The sequence below is a fragment of the Eretmochelys imbricata genome, chromosome 1, assembly GCF_965152235.1.
Source record: "Eretmochelys imbricata isolate rEreImb1 chromosome 1, rEreImb1.hap1, whole genome shotgun sequence".
In the NCBI taxonomy this organism is placed as follows: domain Eukaryota; kingdom Metazoa; phylum Chordata; order Testudines; family Cheloniidae; genus Eretmochelys; species Eretmochelys imbricata.
The window spans coordinates 208,667,024-208,683,935 of NC_135572.1; the positions used below are offsets into that span (position 1 = coordinate 208,667,024).

At 43.5% G+C, this 16,912-nt stretch overlaps 1 protein-coding gene across 1 annotated transcript in view; it reads right to left on the reverse strand.

Moving 5' to 3' along the window:
• Window positions 1–16,912, reverse strand: part of SPAG17 (sperm associated antigen 17) — a 296,695-nt gene that overhangs the window by 188,821 nt on the left and 90,962 nt on the right. The window contains exons 6-8 of the mRNA XM_077807348.1: window positions 12,423–12,614; window positions 10,576–10,757; window positions 4,524–4,658 (exon numbers count right to left, since the gene is read on the reverse strand). Of these exons, the coding sequence (XP_077663474.1) occupies window positions 4,524–4,658; window positions 10,576–10,757; window positions 12,423–12,614 (509 nt within the window). The remainder of the gene's footprint in view (window positions 1–4,523; window positions 4,659–10,575; window positions 10,758–12,422; window positions 12,615–16,912) is intronic.

Here is a 16,912-nt window from a genome sequence, read left to right on the forward strand (position 1 = left end):
ACTCCACACAGAGAGCCTGACCCCTTCTGCCTTTGGCCCTCCATCTGGTGCTTTTCCCAAACCCAGTTCCTCCCACCATCTACATACTTGACTCCCCTCTCTGCTCCATGTCCCAGTCCCAGTTCCAGTTTCCTCTCCACCATCTACATGGCCCAGTTCTCCACCCCAACCCTTGGTTCCTCATCAAGTCCTGCACAATCCCTTTGGGCTTGTTGTCCCTGCCCTACCACCACAGGCATTGACTTCCTCCAGGCCCCGGGGGTGCTCAATCCCCCGCTCTGCCCCAGGCCCTGTCCTCACCCAACCCTGTCCCTCAAGTCCCCACCTGCCTCTTTCCGCCCCCGCTCTGCCCCTGCCCCTTCTCTTCCTGCCCAGTTCCGCCCCCACATCCGAGAGTGCCCTGTCTCAGCTCCTCTCCCTCCCTCCCAGCACCTCCTGCATGCTGTGGAACAGCTGATCGTGGCATTCAGGAGGCACTTGAGGGGGAAAGGAGAAGCTGGCTGCCGGTGGGTGTTAAGCATCCAGTAATTTTTTTCCATGGGTGCTCTGGCCCTGGAGCACCCACAGAGTTGACACTTATGCCTACCACCCTCCACCCTATCCCCAAAGCTCAGCACTCCCCTACATTCCAATCAGCTCACTTCTTCTGCCTTGTTTCCTGGGTGCCAGCAGGGGGAGCATTGAGAGCACAGGAGAGACATTCTCTCAGATCTCAGGTTACAGAGTAGCAGACGTGTTAGTCTGTATCGGTAAAAAGAAAAGGAGTACTTGTGGCACCTTAGAGACTAACAAATTTATTAGAGCATCAGCTTTTGTGAGCTACAGCTCACTTCATTGGATGCATCACGAAAGTTTATGCTCTAATAAATTTGTTAGTCTCTAAGGTGCCACAAGTCCTCCTTTTCTCAGATCTCAGTTCCTGGGCTGGTACCACAGCAGTTCCTGGCTACAAGGAGGAGCAACTCCAGGCTGAAGCATGCATAGTGTAGATGGAATCCTTGAAGAATTAGCTGTCTAACTCTAACAAGTCACGTACAAACTACAATCTTCAGAGGGTCATAAGTTAGCCAAATTTGAGCTAATTTTCACAAGGATGGCAAAAAGCACATCCCTGACACTGGCACAACACCCTGCCAATTATGAGTCCCTCTCCAAAGCATGAAGATTCTAGAGCTTCCCAACGAAATGACTGTAATTAAATAAAAATTGTAACATGGGCAAAAATCAATGCACAGAATAGAACAATAGTTTTCTGACATCTCTGACCTAGCAGCCAAAGAAACAGTCACCTGCTGCTGCAGAGATCAACTAGCTGAGTTTGAAGAAATCTGGGCTCCACTTTTAGAAACATGACTAAGGGACACCTAAGTGCCCCATGGCTTGTCTATACCTCTTTCCCCTTCTTCCTCCCCACTGGCTCTTTCCCCTCCCCTTTCTTTTCCCCCCTGCTTTCACACTGCCTCTCTCTGCCTTGACAGTGTTGTTTCCCTGTTAGTTGTAAAGTATTGATTTGTTTTTATGGTTTAATATTAAGGCTGTTAAAATGTTTATTGTGTTTCTATGTTAAAACTATGCTGTATGTTACAGATGACAATTGACTTTACAGTAGAACCTCAGAGTTATGGACACCGCAGGAATGTAAGTCTGAAATGTTCCATAACTCTGAACAAGACATTATGGACTTCAGCCATCAGGGTCTGGGGCTGCAGCCGCAGGGTGGGGGAGGTCAGGGCTCTGGGTGGGGGTTGGGGTTTCTGACCCTCAGGGCGCTAGGGCTCCAGGTGGGGGGCTCAGGGCTTCTGTTCTGTGGGAACACCAGGGCTCAGGGCTTTAGACCTAGGGGGAGCGCTGGGGCTTGGAGCTTCAGCCCCGCAGCTCCGCTCCTGGTTTCAGCCTTGCTGGGAGTTCCAGGGCTCCCCATGGCTCCGCTCCCGGTTTCACACCACCCTTTCCCCCAAGCTCCCACCCCTGCTCTGCCTCTTTCCACCCTGGCTCCCTCTCTACTCCTTCCCCCAAGCTCCCACCCCATCTCTTCCCACCCCCGCTCCTCCCCCACCCTGCCTCTTCTCACTCAGTTCTGCCCCCTCCCCAGAGTGCGCCCCATCCCCGCTCCTCCCACTCTTTCCCAGCACCTCCTGCACGGTGCGGAACAGCTGATCATGGCAGGCAGGAGGCGCTGGGAGGGACAGAGAGGAGTAGATCGGCAGGGAGGAGGCACCGGGTGGGAGGAGGGAGGAGCTGGCTGCCGGTGGGTGCTAAGCACCCACTAATTTTTTTCTGTGGGTGCTCCAGCCCTGGAGCACCCACGGAGTTGGCACCTATGCCAGAGGCAGTACAGTATTTGCTGTTTTTTTCCTCCGCTGCTTCCTGATTGATTACTGGTTCCACATGGTGTCCGGTTGACTGGTAAATCTGTAACTCTGGTGTCTGTATCTTTGAGGTTCCTACCGTATAATTTTCTTATTTTTCATATTGTAATGTTTGTAAAGTAAAAAATAATAAAAATCTTAATGAAAAAAGAAAGACCCCAGCCTCATTCTGAGAAATGGCTGAACCATCTTTGCTGACATTTTCCAAAAAATTCAGTCTGAGGCAGATCCCTAAGCATGGGAAATTTCAACCCAATGGTAGTTTGGCAAAGTCAAAAGAAACTGAAAAACAGGATCTTATAAAGGAGTGTTGGGCAACATTAAATAAAGACATTGCTATGTGACCAACCTATAATTAGCAGACACTTTCTAAATTCATTTTCAGGTGCATATTGCTTTCTAGGTAAAAACATCGAAAAGTAGTGGACATTTTTGAATATTTAGATATTATTTTGTAAATGAACTGATCTGGCAAGTTACTCTGTGCAAGATGACCCCTGGGCATGCAGAATCCCCCACACTGGACGGGGACGGTTAACTCCTCGCTGTGGGCTGAGCAAACCACATCCCCATGGGGCATGCTCTAGGTGCAGCACTCATATAAAAGGGAGCAGCCCAGCTCAGCCTGGGCTGACAGCTGAAGAGGAAGAACACTCCTTGCTGGCGTCAGCCCGGGAGCAGCTGGACCCTCTGACTGCGAAAGCTGGAGGTGCTGAGACCAGGCAGATGCCCAAGTACATGCGGACGCCCGAGGGGGATCAGCATTGCTAGGAACCCCATGCACCAAGAGGCCTGGGGACCCTGATGATGCCTCGACCGCAGCTACAGGAGACATGGTAGGAAGTGGCCTGGGGGGGACTAGCTATAGTCCTGTGGAAAGCTGGCATGTTTCCATTGGAGCCCCACTGGCTCAGTGGTGGAACACTATGCCACTGTTAGGGACCTGAGCCAGGACACGGTGGAGCAGGGAGGGCCTGGGCCGTCAGCCACCCCCAGGTGGCGGCCCACTTCCCTGAACGGCCGCTAGGCCTGAGAGCCAGGGCGTGGTTATTGACTCCGGCCACTAGGCCTGACAGACCCGAGAGGAGGGACAACTCCTTTGGCTCTGATCATTAGGTCTTACTGTCCTGAGGCCAAGGGCAGTCTGGCACTTATTCATGGGGTGCACTCACACCACACTGGATGGAATACCCCCACCCCGTCACAATCCCATTGAAGCCAGTGGAGGTATGTGCAAGTGCAGAGGGAGGCTCACATACAGTACTTTCAGGATAGAGGCCTATATCTTCATATAAAACTGGCTTTTCTGCTGGAACGGTAATTATAATATTTACATTTACTTATGACTGAGAATATGTAATGAAGTTTGTCTGGAAAATGTGGAACTAGTATTTAAAATAACTTTTTTACTGTTTATATTTCAGAACCAATTTAAAGCTCTATATACTATATATTAGAAGAAATGGCTTTTACTCAAGGTAGAATTTGCTGCTCTTGGTTTTTCCACCTCTGGCCTTTTCCCTCCCAAACCTAGATGAAATATCACAAGCAATATTCTTTTTTATTCTGGTGACAGGAAGGCTTTCTTGATGTCTCAAATTAACAGCAGAGAAGGCAGTTCACCTCTGATATTCATCTAACACATTCCTTATTAGATTTTGGAGGTAGTTGATTAGAATCAAGGCCTTGATACCTCAGCTTCTTGGGTATGGGTAGACTGCTGCACATGTGTGAGACCCCACTGAGTTCTGTATGCGCGCAGCAGTCTGCCCAGGCACAAGAAGTTGTAGGATCTGAACTTCAGAGCCAATGTAATGTAGTTTCTTATGCCAACTGAAGAAATGTTTATTGCCATATTAAACTAACTTTATTTCTGTGCGATTTTTAAAAGTTTTCTTTTTCTGATTTTCAAGCTGGTGGTGGTTTTTTGTTTTGTTTTTGGTTTGTTTGTTTTCAATTTTTGAGGATTTAACACTTAAGACAAAGGGCCTGATTCTAATTTACACAAGGTCACATAGGTAGTAAATGGCCTGGGTTTGAGTTTTTTGAGTGCAGTGGTTAAAACATGCAGTTTCACTTAAATTAGTACCTAATTACGCCGCATAACCATGACCTATAGCAAAGCGTCCCTTCGTAAGTTGCAGAAGGCTGTACCTGTTTGTTCTTTGTTATTACAGGGACATTAATAAACTTGGTGTTTTCCAAGTAGTGCTGATGTTGTCTTTTCCAGTCCAGACAGTCATACATCAAACAAGCAATGCTTTCAAATAGCACAGTTCCAAATGCAAGCTATGAGAAAAGAGAAACAGATATGATGGATCAAGTTTATACACAAAACAGCACAGTGGAACTCAACCACCAAATAGCAACTCTCTAAGCAACAAACCTACCATCCTTTAAAAATGTTTCCCCTTATTAATTCAAAATGCTAATTTGTAATGTCAGTCTAAGAAAACAGGGCTTCTTCTTGGAGGTGATGAGGATGAAGAATTTTTTTCAAGATCTCCCTCATCTTTCCTTTTTATTCTCCCAACTATCACATCACGTTCTGTTACATATTGAATGGTGTATATGTGTAACACTGCCTATAGTGGCTAGAGTTCTACAGAAGATTAAAATGGTACTAATAATGTCAGTTAAAGCCAATTCTTCTTTAGATATATGGCATGTGTCTATGGGCTAAATGCACAAAACTATGAAGGGAATGCCTAATTCGTAGTCCTAGTTAGGCTCCCAGGCTTTCCCTATAATGCATGGGGAGAATCAGGCATCCGAGGAAGGATACTCAGAAGCCAGCAAGCTAAATGGGGACCTAAGGCAGATAGGAGTGAAATGTAGAGGAATGGTGCAGGACTTAGACCTAGAACCTAAAAGGTATTTAAGCACTTAACTGCCATTCATCTAGGCCTCTAGGCACCTGACTGACAGGGTGAAGTGGGGTGCCTATCTCTGTTCAGGATTCTCAAGTTGTGAATCACCTCCTGGAGTTAGGTGCCTGAGCCAGCTCAGCCATTTAGGCAGCCCATGCCCTAGCAGATGAAATACCAGAAAAAATCCGCCCAATAGCCAGGGTGCTCACCTAGGATGTGAGAGACCTGGATTCAAGTCTCTTCTCTGCCTGTTTAGCAAGAACTTGAACAGCTCCAACAGGTCTCCCACATCCCATGTGAGGGCCCTCACCACTGGGTTATATGCTATTCTTTGTAAGTCCCTTTTTCAATCTTTCCTGTCTGAGCTGTTCCATTTTCGTTCTGTTTGTACAGTGCTTAGCATTAGGTAGTCTAGGCATTGCAGTACTAGAAATAATGAATATTCATTAGAGCAGGCATTTGAAACTGGGTTGCCCACATCCCAGGTGAGTGCCCTAACCATTGGGCTATTGGGTATTCTGGATGCATGTTCACATATGTAGCCATCCACTGTGTGCCATGCCCCATCCTGTAGGTATGCTCTGAGGATGTCCATGGGATTGAACCTCAGGTGAGATAGATAGTGGGAACGCCTATTTTGACAATCCTGCTTCAGGGCTCTGAGAAGCTCATTAGCTCTGGGGAAGTGTCAGGACTTAGGTGGCTTTACGCATGCCTACTGGCAGAAATTTAGTCACTTAGGGGACTTAGGCAGCAGCTGAGTTGTGAGAATGTCAGTGAAGCCTAAAGGTGAATCAAGGCACCTAAGGAGGAATTTTAGATTTTTTTAGATTTAGGCCAATGTTCTTTTTCTGTAACAGAAGGCACTGTATTCTCTCCCTCATATCAAATGTGCAGGTTTTAATTGGTGCAGCTGTAACTGCATGCAGCTGTAGATTGCTACAAGTGACCACACTCCCTCCACCCAAGGAAGGCAGAACAAGCCTCCTTACAGAATTCAATGTCATTCCACAGTACTCCTACTGTTTGCTGTCCTGGGGGGGTGGGCGGGGGCGGGAGAAGACCTCAAGACCTGAACTCTGATTCCACAGGTGGAAGCAATATGATGCCACTAGACCACATAAAGGCCAAAAGTACATTTGAATGAAGCTGTAAGTTGGAGGGTGAAAGCTTCTGATATGTTTTGTTGTGGATTTTACTAAACACTGAATGATACAGTGGAAAGAGTAAAACAACTGAGACAGGATTTGCCATCACCATGAGACTGACATCACCTGGGGCCAGATAATCAATTCCAACCTGAGGCCAACTCAAGCTTCACTTGGCATTAGCTGGCTTGGCCATATTCTTCTGTTTATGCTAGGCTTCACAAAAATGATACAACAGATTTTTAAAACTGACTCTTCATTTAATTTTTTCTTGGGCAAAACAAAAATGGTCTCTTTTTTTTGGATGAAATTTTGATAGTTTTGTCTGTCAAGAGACGGTGTATAAAGTTAAGTGACTTTAACCATTTGAGATTCATCTATCTTTCCTGTACTGGGTTTCCCTGTTCTGAATGGTATTAATATGAGTGTATGCTATATGAATATAGTGTGAAAGATAGATCTTTCTTTCCCTTCCAGAAAACCAAATGCACACTCTGGGTGTATGTAAAAAGCTAATCTGAGTGGCTGATGGGCTACTGATGACTGGAACAGTCAGATTAGCTAAACCCTGCTGGAGTCATGGGTGCAACAAGTTAGCAAATAGGAACCAGAAACATAGGAGACAGGATTAAAAAAAAAATGAAACTTGAGGAGAAAGGGGGCTAGTCAGAGAAGCTCTGGCTCACAGCTGGCAAGTTAGTCTAATGTTATCTTTGGCTGAGAGCCTTATAAAGTTATTTATGGTAACCTCTGATGTGTTTTGTTGATTTTGGTTCTTTTCCCCATACTGGGGAGAATGAATGCATTCAGTTTTCTTTGCTCTGACCAGTTTGGTGCACCCATTTTGTATGTAAGATGAGCCAGTCAAAAATTTTTGGGTCACAAATTAAAAAATATAAAAAATAATTATAGTAATTATTATAATGATTTTACAAGGCCGTTTTAAGTTCCCAAACTTGAGACATCTTGAAGGAACCTGGTTTTACATCAGTGCTAAGCACACACGTTCTGAAACTTAAAGTTCTTTAAAGTGTCTCGAGTTAGACACCCAAAATCACCAATCACTTTTGATATTATTTGTCTTTATGACAGGATATTTCAAGATTAGTAAGGCAAGTCACTTTTGAATAATAGGACTTTGAAAAGTTAGTGTTTTTATTTTTTAAAAAGTCTGAACTTCTTTTCTTTTTTCCAACCCAAAACATCTGTCAAAAATGGTTGATCTAGAAACCTCCTCATGTTTGTTTCATTATTCATCAGTGGTTACTAGGACACTGGAACATTTTAATTTAGGCTTGTTGGAATGTTTTGAACTTGCAAGCATTATAAACAAAATGAGAAATTCTACAGACAGTACAAGCAACATGAACTGCCAATGTTCAACAAGACAAATAGCTAGGATAAGATGAGAGTTTCTAATTCAATTCCCCACCATCTCTCCTCCCAGCACACGCATACTTTGTAAAAAAAGCCCACACCCTGTTTTCCGTCTAAAACTTCCCACCTGTACTTTTTGGGCACAGGAGGGTGTTTTGGGAAAGTCTGATATTTGTGGCAAGGCACATTTTCAAAATATGCAAACCTGACTAAAGGTAATTTACTTGTATTATACGTCAGTCTCTCTTCTTTCAGATAACATATCTGGCAGTCCTTCATTTGAGTCCTCCCCATGCATGTCCTGGAGGCAGTTCAGAGCTGTATTTAACCTCAGTAAAGACTTTCCAGAGGAAATCCACTGAAATAGACTTACTGCATCCATTCACTGTATACTATGATATGATCCTATGTCCTTCGGTGTATGTCTTTATGTATATGTATTTCTTTAAAGCCCTACAAACACCCCCCCACACACACACACTTCTTTAGAGTCTATATTGGTCTCTGACAGTAAAGATATTTACTGTTGGGATATTCATAAGCAACAGACCCATAAAAGAGATGGGAATGAGAGGATTTTAACTGAATGACCAAAGAACTGCTCTCCCAAAATGGACATTGAATCTCAAGGTCAGGTGACAAAAGTAATGCCACGTGGACTGAACTTCAGGTTGCAGTTCTACATGTTTCCACAAATGAGGCATTTCCAAGGCATGCCTTAGAAGCCACTGTGGAATTAGCCACATGCAATCTGATCCCTTCAGGTCTGAGAATACCTGCTCGCTCACTGACTGTTTATATGCAAAATTTAATCCTCTAATATAAGTGTTGGAAGGAAATAGTCTGTCCCCTAACCCTATTACTCTAAACCACAAATAAACTGGAAGAAATTATGGAATGTGTTATGGTAGTTTAGGATTTCCCCCCCTCATCTAATGTGAACAGGGAGACACTGGATCCCTTGCTATGGTAAAGATCTGGAGTAGGAACACCTAGCAACTGCTTGGGCTTTCTCTGCTACTTCCTGGTCACACTGATCCTCGCTAAAAAGGAGTGGGGGTACAAAACTACTTTTTAGCAGAGGGCTGTCCTTCCTTTGTTTGCACTGCAGCTATGCTGAATTCTGCTGTATTTGAAGCAGTACTGTGGGGAGGGAGATCTTCTTTGTGGTACCAGATTGAGTGACCTTGTTGAACAAAGCCAATGATGCTCTGAGAGGAAATGGAAGAGAAGAAAACAAGCTCACATGGGAGGAAGAGCTGAAGATACGGGTGGAAAGGAGAACAGAAGAAAAGAAGAACAGAAAAAGAGAATTCAATCTGCACAAAAATAAAGACAAGAAACTTGGGGGAAGAGTTCTGAGCTGGGACGCCTCTGCGGATGAAAGAAATGCTGGTTGGCTTCTACTGGGTGATTAGTCTTTAAGACTAATCTGATGAGGTTCAACAAGGACAAGTACAGAGTCCTGTACTTTGGATGGAAGAATCCCATGCACCGCTACAGGCTGGGGACCGACTGGCTAAGCAGCAGTTCTGCAGAAAAGGACCTGGGGATTACAGTGGATGAGAAGCTGGACATGAGTCATCAGTGTGCCCTTGTTGCCAAGAAGGCCAACGGCATATTAGGCTGTATGAGTAGGAGCATTGCCAGGAGATCGAGGGAAGTGATTATTTCCCTCTCTTCAGCACTGGAGAGGCCACACCTGGAGTACTGCATCCAGTTTTGGTCCCCCCACTACAGAAGGGATGTGGACAAATTGGAGAGAGTCCAGCGGAGGGCAACAAAAATGATTAGATGGCTGCGGCACACGACTTACGAGGAGCGGTTGAGGGAACTGGGGTTATTTAGTCTGCAGGAGAGAAGAGTGAGGGGGGATTTGATAGCAGCCTTCAACTATCTGAAGGGGGGTTCCAAAGAGGATGGAACTAGGCTGTTCTCAGTGGTGGCAGATGACAGAACAAGAAGCAATGGTCTCAGATTGCAATGGGGGAGGTCTAGGTTGGATATTAGGAAACACTGTTTCACTAGGAGGGTGGTGAAGCACTGGAATGGGTTACCTAGGGAGGTGGTGGAATCTCCATCCTTAGAGGATTTTAAGGCCTGGCTTGACAAAGCCCTGGCGGGGATGATTTATTTGGTGTTGGTCCTGCTTTGAGCAGGGGATTGGACTAGATGACCGCATAGGTCTCTTCCAACCCTAATATTCTATGATTCTAAGAAAGAGGGTCGGTGGCCATCATTGTATACTGCATTTGAAGCATGCTTTGGGGCTAACCCCCCAGAGGCAATGTGGGATGTACATTAGAACATCATATCTCAACAATGGCTTGCCCAGAAATTCCACATTTGTTTTATTATTCCTTTATTTTCATTTGCCCTCAATGAGATCTAGGACACAGATCTATTGTTAAAGGGCAGGTACTATAATTTTGAATTTATTCAATACCAATGTTTGAACCTCTAATGAGGAGTGTGTGGAAGCTATGAATTTGTTTAGTATTATACTTCAAAGAGATTACAAACTCTACAGCCATGGCCCATGGTTTAGAAACTCACTCTCTAACACATTTGTTCAAAGAACATAGAAGCCCTATAGATACACCCAGCAAATTTATAAGGCATGGAAAATAAATGGCTTTCATTCAAGGCGATTATAATCTCCATAGGCATAGTTTGTATGCTCTGTAAACCAATTAGTCTGGTTCAAAGTTTTACAGACACACACAGCTCAAATTCCCAATGTACTTAAACTGGTGTTAGATGCTATAAAAACTAAATGGGCAGCTCATTGTGAAAGAAGAAACTACTAACCATCATGTCACTATTAGTCCAGTCTGGGGGAAAAGTATTTTCCTTTACTATGTGATGAAGTCTGGCAACATCAAAGAGAGGTGATCCATGTTTCCCACTGTTCAGAATTGGCTCCAAGTATTTCCAGAATGTTTCCAAGTCGTTGATAGCTTTAGCTTTCTTCATTTTTTCAGCTTCTACAACTATAAATGCATCATTATTAGATAAATTATAGCATATTTGTATCCAAATATCTCCCTTTTACATGGGAATAGTGAGTATGAGACATATTTCTGGAATATTGAGAAGGAAACATGAATTGCAGGTTGGTCTACTCTACCCTAAGTGTTGTTCAAACAATTCCCATTCTTAAGCAAATTCCCAGAAAAATATCCGAGGTCAAGCCCAACTTAAGGTTGTAAATACACAACAAAAATTTAAGGAGGGAAAAACTTCGTAGGATGTTGCACTTGAAGAAACAACAAATAAATGCCCAAAATCCAAAATCTAAGGTTATACTTATCGAAATGCCTTGGGCCTAAACTAGTAACTGTTCTTTAAATGTGAGGTAGGTAAGTATTATTATCCCCATTTTATAGATGTTGAAACTAAGACAAAGAGAGATTAAAGTGCATTTCATCAGTGAAATGTGATTGTAGAAATGTCAGTGCAGGTTTCCATGTTTACTGTATTGTAATGATCAAATTACAGATGTACCCAGATAATGAGGAAAAAATGTGTTTGCTAAATGCCAGCCCTGCAAACTCACTCTGGGATCATGGCCTGATTGTTGGAGTTGCTGAGAATCTGCAACTGCAAATGCCTTGATTTCATGTGGAGTTCTGGATGCTCAGCACCTCTAAAAATCAGGCCTGGGGCTAAATTTATCCCTGGTATAACTCCAGTGATGACCCCAAAAACATGGCAGTGGACTGTTCTGAAACGTTTGGCCTATGTAACTTTCCCAAGGCCACACACGGATTCTGTGGCAGTTATGAAGAGAACCCTGGACTATCCTTCCTCAACTAAGGCACTTCCATCTACTGATGTTGCTCAAGGGTTGTTATCAAACGAATGTGAATTGGAAAATTATGTCTGAGTGTATGGTACAGATGTTTATATGTTGAGTATGATACAGTGCAGTGGGGGTAAGGCCCCGCTTGACAAAGCCCTGGCTGGGATGATTTAGTTGGGGTTGGTCCTGCTTTGAGCAGGGGGTTGGACTAGATGACCTCCTGAGGTCTCTTCCAACCCTAATATTCTATCATTCTATGACTCCATCAGTCTTAAAGAGCTTGAGATGCATCTTCAGTTCCTGTAACTGATAAATGTTTTAAGAGGCTTCGCAGACAATTTACTCAAGATCTGTAGTCCTTTCATTTAAATTTTTGACCTATAAGTTTCATTTATACTAATACTATACCAATTTTTCCAAAGTGATAGGTGGGCTAGATGCCACTAGTTAATTATTCTTCAATGTAAGATCTAGAAAACTGGGAAAAGAAGGGAGTGAGGAAGAATATTAAGAGGAGAAAAATATTGTTGAATCTCTTCTGTAAATATTGGACAAGAAAATTTTCCATCTCTAATAGTTGTGATACCATAGTACATCTCCTGGGGATTACAACGCAAAGCAAGTACCAGCACTAGTGACAAGCATGAAAGAAGCTAACTGGCTGACTCTTAAGTGGTAGCATACAAATATTCAGCTCATTTCCTCCTGTAGGCCTAGATATTTAAAACGTTTCAAAAAGAGAGCACAGGCACTCAGATAACACAATGCTAAGCATGGATAAGAATTTAAATAAAATTTTTAAAATAGAATAGTTAGGATTTTATAAAGGATATTTGTCCTATCACTAGCTTACCTTCAGGTGTAAGTAATGATTCTTCTTGCAGTTTAGCTGCTCCCAAGTATGTCTGCAATGGTTCGTAATTTTCAGAAGAAATCTTAATCACATTTGAGATACTGACCCCAAGCTCAGAGAGCACAGGCAGTAACTGAGGGTTGTGGAAACCCCAAACTATGAAGTAATATTGGGCATCATCTGGTTCATCATCTGTTCAAAATATCGAAATCACCAGTCACATTACAAAAGGAAAGTAAATTAGAATAGATCATTTCAACTGCTATATTAAAGTATATTGTAGCTCAATTGCATAGCAACAGCCATATTTAAGGTTGCACAAACATTTCTATTGTAACCCTTTTGTTCTGATGCACACAATTTTCTGAACTTTCATCTTTTAGACTGAAATTTTCCAAGTGGTTTCTGTAGCAACCTGCATGGAACTTGTAGGGAAGAGCACAGCTTGCAGAAGCGAAGAATTTGGAGGAGGCACCAAGAAGCCAGTATGTCTCCACATGGCAAGAGTGCTACAGATGCAGCATCTCTGTAAATAGTTCTTTTAATAGAGAGCCAGTTTAGTTTCAGAAATATGGAGTGCTATCATGTTCTTACCCAGCATATGGTACATGAAACAGTTACTGTCCAACAGTGAATTTTTTAGGAAAGTATGTACAAAAATACTTGAGCTGGTTTTGAGAGTGAGGGAAATGGAAAAGGAACATTTTCACATCATAAAAAGTCTTTGACTTTGATTTAGCACCAAAGTGCATAAGGGTAAGAAGCTGAAATGTGGCAGGATGAGTCCTGTGGGAGGATAGGCACTTTTCAGTGTTCTGGTGAAAAATGGATTTTTGATTTGCCCAAGTTCGTTTGGTTTGTCAATTATAGTTTGAACATGTGCAGGAGTGTGTTTTTACACAGCTAAAATGCTTTTTAATAATCTCCAAGTGTTCTAAATGAAGGCGGCAGTGCTCATGCATGCATAGCACAGTTTACTGCTCAGGGGGAAATGAAGTGAATATATGTACTGAATGAGGCAGAGCTTTCTAGACACCATCCTGATTCACTAGCAAAACTGGAAAACAGTACATCAGAATTTCAGTTCCAAACATCTGGGGAATGGAGGTTATTCGTAACTCTGAACAAAAGTTATGGTCATTCTTTCAAAAGTTTACAACTGAATATTGACTTAATACAGCTTTGAAACTTTATTATGCAGAAGAAAAATGCTGCTTTCCCTTTTTTTTTAGTAGTTTACTTTTAACACAGTACTATACTATATTTGCTTTTTTTGGTTGCTGCCTGATTGCGTACTTCTGGTTCCAAATGAGGTGTGTGGTTGACTGGTCAGTTCATAACTCTGGTGTTTGTAACTCTGAGGTTCTACTATATGTTGCAGGAAACAAAGTGCAGTATACAGTGAGCCTTGTCTCATAAAGGGCTCAATTCTGCACAGTGCTGAGCACTCTGGTCCAGTCTAGTAAAGCACTTAAATACACGATGTGATTGGGACTATTACATACTTAAACGCTTTGCTGGATTGGACTAGAGCGCTCAGCAACTTGCAGGATCAAACCCTCCCTCTGCACCTTAATGTGTATTACTGCACTTTACAATATTGAATAGCAAATATAACTCCGTACTAGTTGACTCTTACTGGTTGCACATACTTCTTACAGCACTTTAGAGCTACTGTGCAGTGTATGACAAAAGGCTATTTATTAATGTAAGTCTGCGCTAACTCTGAAGCTTTATGACAGGTTTCAGAGTAACAGCCGTGTTAGTCTGTATTCGCAAAAAGAAAAGGAGTACTTGTGGCACCTTAGAGACTAACAAATTTATTTGAGCATAAGCTTTCGATGCATCCGATGCATCCGATGAAGGGAGCTGTAGCTCACGAAAGCTTATGTTCAAATACATATTGCTATCAAATGTACATATTGATAGCAAATGTACATATTGCTATCAAGTATCAGAATGAAGAGAATCCCACCTTAGTGTACCAGATGCTGAGGATGAGTTGGGGGGAATTGAGAAACTGGCAAGGGGCTTCAGAAGGGAGACACTCAGGCTCTCAGAACTTAAAGCAGGGGTTCCCAAACTTTTTGCTGGCACAACCTCATTTGAATAAACTATTTTCTCCCGGGACCCCAGACAGCATGGAGGATGCCATTTTGAAGAGAAAATGGCACTCTTAGATTCATAGAATCACAGGGTTGGAAGGGACCTCAGGAGGTCATCCCACAGTGTGACCTTGCACACACTGTATGTGTGAGGTCATATCGCATGGAATAGGCCATTTTGCTCTACAAAGTGGTATCCTCCACACAGCATGACCTCATATGTATGGTGCATGCAAGGTCATGCTGTGCAGAGGATGCAATTTTGTAGAGCAAAATGGCATCCTCTATGCAGCATGGCCTCACATGCACTGCATGGAAGTCATACTGTGCAGAGCAAAATGGTGTCCTCTGTACACTACAGATTGCTGCAACCCCATCTGCTGATGGCCTGGCCCCATATTGGGGTCACGACCTACAGTTTGGGAACCTCTGACTTAAAGGCTCCCATGGAAAGATTCTCCAAGCCTAAATACCACCATGACTAATAGAAGCTCAAGCAGAGGTTACTGTAAAGGGATGAAGGGACGGAATGTATAACTTACTTGATACTGGATCCCAAGGGCCTATTTCAGTTTTTCTACCAAAAGATGCTCAGGAATTGACAGTAAAGCCACTGATTGGACTAGACCTATGTGGCCTTAGCATGGATGAATACCCTTACCAAGGGAACATCGTAGCGGTCCTGGAATTTTCAGAGGAAGTTGTCAGGAAAAGACAAGAAGTGGACACAGCAGCAGTGATAGGTTCTGGTGTCTGATGTGTCTGTTCTCATAGGGAACAACTCTTGACTTTTTGAGGTACTCCCCAACTCCTGCAGATGGGTTGGGGAGCAATACCTAAACACCCTGAGCCAGAGATCTTCCCTCCCCACCCCACCCCCACATGTGAATCCAGACTCCACCAGTAGACCCTGCAAGAGTCTGAGGAAGAAATTTTGTAAAAGATCCAGGGTGTTCTTGCTATACAAATGGGTCATGGGATGCATGTAGGCAGAAGACCATGTCATCACACTATAAGACTCATGTCCTTTCAGAGCATGTTCTAGGACAGGGTGGCCAACCTACACCTGAGAAGGAGCCAGAATTTACCAATGTACATTGCCAAAGAGCCACAGTAATACGTCAGCAGCCCCCCCATCAAAGCCTCCCACCCACCAGCAGCCTCGCCGATCAGCACCTCTCCCTCCCTCCCCAATCAGCTGTTTCGTGGCATGCAGGAGGTGGTGGGGGGATGGAGGAGCGAGGGCACGGCAGGCTATGGGGAGGGGGCTGGAAGGGGTGGAGTGGGGGTAGGGCCTGTAGCAGATCCAGGGGATGAGCAGTGAGCATCCCCTGGCACATTGGAAAATTGGCACCTGTAGCTCCAGCCCCGGAGTCGGTGCCTATACAAGGAGCCGCATCTTAACGTCTGAAGAGCCACAAGTGGCTCCAGAGCCACAGGTTGGCCACCCCTGTTCTAGGAAGATTGCTCTCTCCAAGATGGAGGACCTGCAACACCATCTTCAGGAACTGCTTGCAAATAGCATTACTGCAGAATCGTGCAGCCCATATATCTCTTTTATAGTGGGAGTACAGAAGTTGAATGGGAACATAAGGATAAATAGAGAGAGACAACCAAGTGCTCAAAAGATGCACGGTGATAGATCACTACATCATTCCTCAAGTACAAGATACTTTGGTCTGTTTGCTAGGGTTCTCAGTGGTGGATTTTTGCAGTGAATATTACCAGATCCTGCTGGAACAAAAAGACACCATTCATCTGCTCTTTCAGTTTCTATCAGTTTGAACTCATGCCCAAGGGAATATCTGGAGTGTCTGCCATGTTTCAAAGTCTAATAGAGGAATTTATGAAAGACATGAGCTTTGCTTGTACAAAATATGCCTGAGAGGTTACATTTGAAAACTAATAACTTGGTCAACAATATCATGGTGAAATGTATATAGCATCATCATATCTAAAGTTATGAATTCCCCGTATATGTTGATGTTAGCACATGTTCAAACCCACACAGCTCTGACTAGGCAAAGTTGTTAAACAGGTCTATCCTAAACATGTCAATTTACCTCAATTTACATAAAAGTAGTAAACAGAGTCCTTGAGACAGTAAGAAGGAGAATGACAGGAGACAAGGCAAATCGGCATACACAGGAGAGAACAAAGAGCATGGAGCCACCTTCACCACACTCTATGTCACCTTCTTTACTGTTTGAATAAACTTTGCTTTGAGGGATAATCCTCTGAAGAATTTACTTCAAAGGATGACTGGACTATAAAAGTGAAGAGCAAGAAGACCCCAAAGTCGCTCTCTTTTTCAGCTAACTTTGAGGGACAGCCTTAGTTGAGAATCTGGTCAGCCTTGTTGCTGGTAACTGGTATTTTACCTTG